We start from the raw sequence: 4,800 nt of genomic DNA, 5'->3' as shown, positions 1-4,800 counted from the left end.
TTTTTTTTTTTTTTTTTCCTCTTTTGAAAAGTTCAGAATTATCCACCAATAATCTTTTTTTAGCAAAGGAAAGTCATTTTAACCACTCTGCTTCCTAATCTCATAATTGTAGCATTCAAGCACGAAAGGGTCTCAAATTACATTAAACTCATCGGGAGACACTCTGGGAAATGCTGTTTTAAACATCAGATAGCAACCCGAGCCATAAATTCAGAACAATGGACTGTACTAACTAGACAAAGAAAGTGAGTTAATTTCAAATTAACTGATTTTAAAAGACACTCAACTGCATTTTTGCCATAATCACCAGACTAATTCTTCAAGGGCTCAGCTCAGCTAAAGCATGTCATCTACCTAGTGTGATTCCCGCTGCACTTTGTTTCTTGCTCATTTCAAAGACATGAGATTGTTTGAGCAGCTTTGTGAGATTTTTATTACCTACCTTTGATACTTCCAGAGGGGAAAGGATGCAAAAAATTAGAAGTATGGAGCCCACACCCTTCACAAACATAAGAGACTGAATTTCTCAGTTGATGTGAGGCAGGGGCACATTGGCATGATTGTTTTGGGAGAGAAGGTGAACTCTTGCCTCTGTGTTGCAGGGAGTCTCATTTCTACCTCTTCGTAGAACTTACCAGAAGACATCACCTGGTGAGGGCAAGATCATGCTGAGCATGACAACAGATCTTGCTCTGCATTGGCTCAACTGAAATGTCCAGGAAGGAAGACAAAGCCTTTATCTCTTAAAAAAATAGGATTCAAATGTATTCAAAGCTCTAAAGCTCAAATCTAATGTCTGTTCTATGAATATCTAAATTCAGATTTAAAATAATGTGTTTGGCCAAATCCAGATGCCTGTTGAAAACACTCCAGAGTTTTGGCTCAAGTTTCATCCAGTTGGCATCCAGTTTCAAAATGTTGATACTTATGAATAACCTTTCACAGAAGTAAGGGAAAAAGAAGAAAATCCCCAACAATACTAATTTTGAATCAATGAATGCCAAAGAAGTAGAGAGTCATATACTGGGAGACTGAAAATTACTCTCAGGGGGTTGAAAACAGAAACTAAGAAGGGCGTTGATGGAGCAGAGCCTTGTGACAAGCCCTTGCTGAAGGCTGAGTATCTCTCTGAATGCCTAATTCACTGCAGTGCACTCTGAGAGAATTCCTCCTCATCCAAGGCTTTTAAACCTCAAATGACCTCTGAAACTGAAGACTGGCCTCTGTATTCAAATGATTCCCCAAATATAAATTAAATTCTCTCCTGTTTGCTTCAAAACTTCCTGTTTTGACAAAGAATGCCAATTTCAGAGCACCAACAATGATGTGGGGATTGTCATAATCTAAACCATAAATGAAATTGTTCGGGTGGTGGTCAGACTGCCACAGTCATTCTGGATTAGAGGACTGCTCTGATTCACTCTGCATATCCATGTAATAATTAAAAGTTCTATACTATGCATCTACACAGATTTAAAGCAAAGTGCTGCTGGATATGTGAATGGGTTTAACATGAGGTTAACGTTAAGTGAAAAACAAAAGATAAACAATACAGTGTTTGAATTGACATTAATGACAAGAAATAAAAGTTTACTACATGGAAAAGACATTATAGAACAAAATATTCTATTTAAAAGCTATTGACTATTAGACGATATTAAAAAAATATTTCATATAAGCCACTTCTAGGTAATGTAATTTTGCAAAAAAGCCACAGTGAATTGAAAGAGTTCATACAGTGGTCAATGGAAGATTAAAATAATGAAATTTCGACCCCAGAAGATACTATAAAACATATGATTGGGATATGGCAACGTCATTATCTGGTTCATCATCTGGTATTATTGAGGAAAGTAGTTAAGAACATTTCAGAGAGTGGGTTAGATGCTGTGATAAAGACCTTGATGGCTGTGATAAAAGGCCAAGGTGCAGAAATTCATCCCTCAGTCTTTGCAGCAAATCAGAATGCTGAAAATAACAAAGTTGGAGCAACACTGCAACTCTTACCTGTGTGGAAGGATGGGAAATCAATTATGTTCCCTAATTATTTTCTTAGTACTTGACATTCTATAAAGCCCTGGAACCCACAAGGATGAAGATATCTCTTTAGCAACAACCATCAATAGAAGCATGTAGAATAAATAATAAATGCTAGATCCCATAAGCCATCAAACATTCCAAGTCCTGTTTACCCTCATGGGAACAGAGTTTTGCAAAGATGCCTGCTACAGAGAGCAACCCAATGGACTGTGCAGGATTCATAAGGAGAGACACAAATTTATTGCTCCCCTGGTAAGTACTCAGGAACACTTTGGTGACTTAGGAGGCTTTTAGATGAATCAGAGGCCTGTGATACTAGGCATATGTTTTGCTGCTGAATGGAAACTCCTTCTACAGAATATTCCATAGAAAAGAAAATTTGCCAAGCTGATGACTTCACTGCCATTGAGAGCAGTCTTTTAATAACCAGAAAGAGTTTTTATGGCAACAGGTTCCTAGAACCAAACCCTGGCTACTCAACTGCTAGAGGAAAATTACTTCTCCACTAATTCCTTCTTTACACTCAATGTGTATGAGAGAAAACAGAACCATTATTCTATCTGAAATGCTGAGAAAAAGGAATGCAACCACCAGAATTATCTGTACTTTCTTGAAAGAGAAAGTCTGGGACATCATCTCATCCTCCTGGTTTTTCTTGCTTTGTTAATGAAGCACCGATGTTAACTCTACCATACTAGTCACTTGTCTTTAGCCTTGCACCTCAGATAAGACTTCCCACCTTATTTACACATCTCTGGCCAGCATTGACAAAATATCTTACTTTTCAATGCACATGCAAAGCCTGCAGTAAACAGCATTGATCATCCTATTATCATTCTGTTATGCTTAATTTCCCTCTCATCTTTCAAGTCAAACTTCATCTCAGACTACATTAATAGTGGTGGCAACAAACTGATTGATTTCCCTTGCCTTTGGCAGGCATGCATGCAGCAGGTATCTTGTAAGATTGCTTTTGCATTACTCCAGCACAGTTGAGCTCTCCTAAACTATTCAAAGAATCAAATTAACAAGTACATTGTGATCTTTAAGCACTCTGAAATTACTTTGTAACAAGCAATTAACTGATGCTACCAGACAGTGTGAGTATGCACTAGAAATCTCTGCCACGAGGAGGACTGTGCTGCAAACACAAACCAGCTCCAACATCCAGGTGGGCAGCTCCTTGCCTCAGCTCTGCCCCAGACAATAACAGGCAGGCTCAGGTGTCCTGCCCATTCCTAGTCAGCCAAGGAGGCAGCATGACTGCATTGCTGAAAAACAGAGATAGTCATTCACTATCCCGCTCTCTGAATAAATGAAGGCAAAGCAGAAACCTAAACACAAGAAATTCTGTAAAATGATGCAACTCCTTCTACAGCAAAGGAGCTTCTGGGAAGTAACGACCCTAGAATTCTTCCTGAGTAGCAGTAATTTCCTGATGAAATCAATGGTTGCCATCAGCTTTGATCTAAAGGATCAAAGAAGCACTTTTCCTTCTCCTTTCCAGATCCAGCAAAACTACCAGCACTTGCCTTGTCCGTAGCCCAGCCAAAAGGTCCCATTGTCCTGTGGCACCAGAAGTGAAATTACTGACACTGGATATTTGGATCATAAGAAATGCCTATTAAAAATAAAATCATCCCATCAGTCCATCTTTTCTGATACCTGAAGATCCTTTGAACCTTTGGCATTTCCAAACATACCCATGATGGTCTCAGTAACTTGATTCCATAGTTTACCAACATAGTATTTGCCAACTGTCCATAGATAAGCAACTCTAGCAAACAGAACAGAAACTGACCAGCAGGCCAGCAGCACAGCCTGGTGACACTTTCTCCTCTTGCTTTGTGCAGCTTTTGTCCCCTTCACACAGAAGGGCAGGTGTCACCTGCAGATACTGCTTTCAAACCTGTGCTGTGATCTGCAAGCCAGTGACAAATAAGGGAAACTGCTCTATTCCAAGGTCAACCAACTCAAACAAGAATATCCCACAAGTTCCTGACCACCAGAGCAGAACACTCACTTGCAGACTGTAATAAAGAAATAAGTAATTTTAATTACTATAGTTTTTAAACATTTTTAGAACATTTTAACCAATTTTCTTAAGACATCAGCACCTAGTAACTGTAGTATTCGTAAGAGTACATGTAAAAATGCAGTGCCCCAATTGCTAACTGTACTTCATCCATCATTTACCACCCTAAGTGCAGCTCTGCAGTGCTTGCCTTATCTCCATTCTATACAAACAAGTTACAAAAGCATTTGATAAAATTAATTAATAGGAGAACTTTTACTCCATTTTTTTTTTCACTAAGGTCAATTTAGTAATGTGCATTAATAATTATGGGTACTTTGAATCTACTGCTGTTTATGTTCCCCAGACACTGCTGGTGCAGCTCTGAAGAGAAGTGATAACTAAAACAGCATACATTATTAACTCTGCACCAGTTTAATTCCAACAGTCTTTGATAATGGAAAGTGCAGGGAAATAACCACTAGCTTAGGATAGAGTTTTATTCATGGCTAGCTGAATAATGAAATCCCAATGTGCACAAATAACATGCTGACAAGCATTGATTCACAGGTATTTATGACATTGTTTATAGGATTGTTTTCCAGTTCAAATTTATTGTCAAATTGTGACGACTCTTGGTTTCCATCTTTTTCTTCCTTATATAACTATGCATTCCTGACCATGCTCAAGTTACTATTTGGACATCTGAAAGTAGGAGACTTATAGTCTGTAAGTTTAACTCTTTA

The 4,800-nt window shown here is 38.4% G+C and overlaps 1 protein-coding gene across 1 annotated transcript in view; it reads left to right on the top strand.

Moving 5' to 3' along the window:
• Positions 1 to 2,196: 2,196 nt before the first annotated feature.
• Positions 2,197 to 4,800, top strand: part of HSBP1 (heat shock factor binding protein 1) — an 11,926-nt gene continuing 9,322 nt past the window's right edge. The window contains exon 1 of the mRNA XM_010006253.1: positions 2,197 to 2,292. Coding sequence (XP_010004555.1) covers positions 2,197 to 2,292 — 96 coding nt within the window. The remainder of the gene's footprint in view (positions 2,293 to 4,800) is intronic.

Source organism: Chaetura pelagica, unplaced genomic scaffold (assembly GCF_000747805.2).
Source record: "Chaetura pelagica isolate M959 unplaced genomic scaffold, ChaPel_1.0 scaffold139, whole genome shotgun sequence".
Lineage (NCBI taxonomy): Eukaryota > Metazoa > Chordata > Aves > Apodiformes > Apodidae > Chaetura > Chaetura pelagica.
This window is presented reverse-complemented; position numbering and strand designations above follow the sequence as displayed.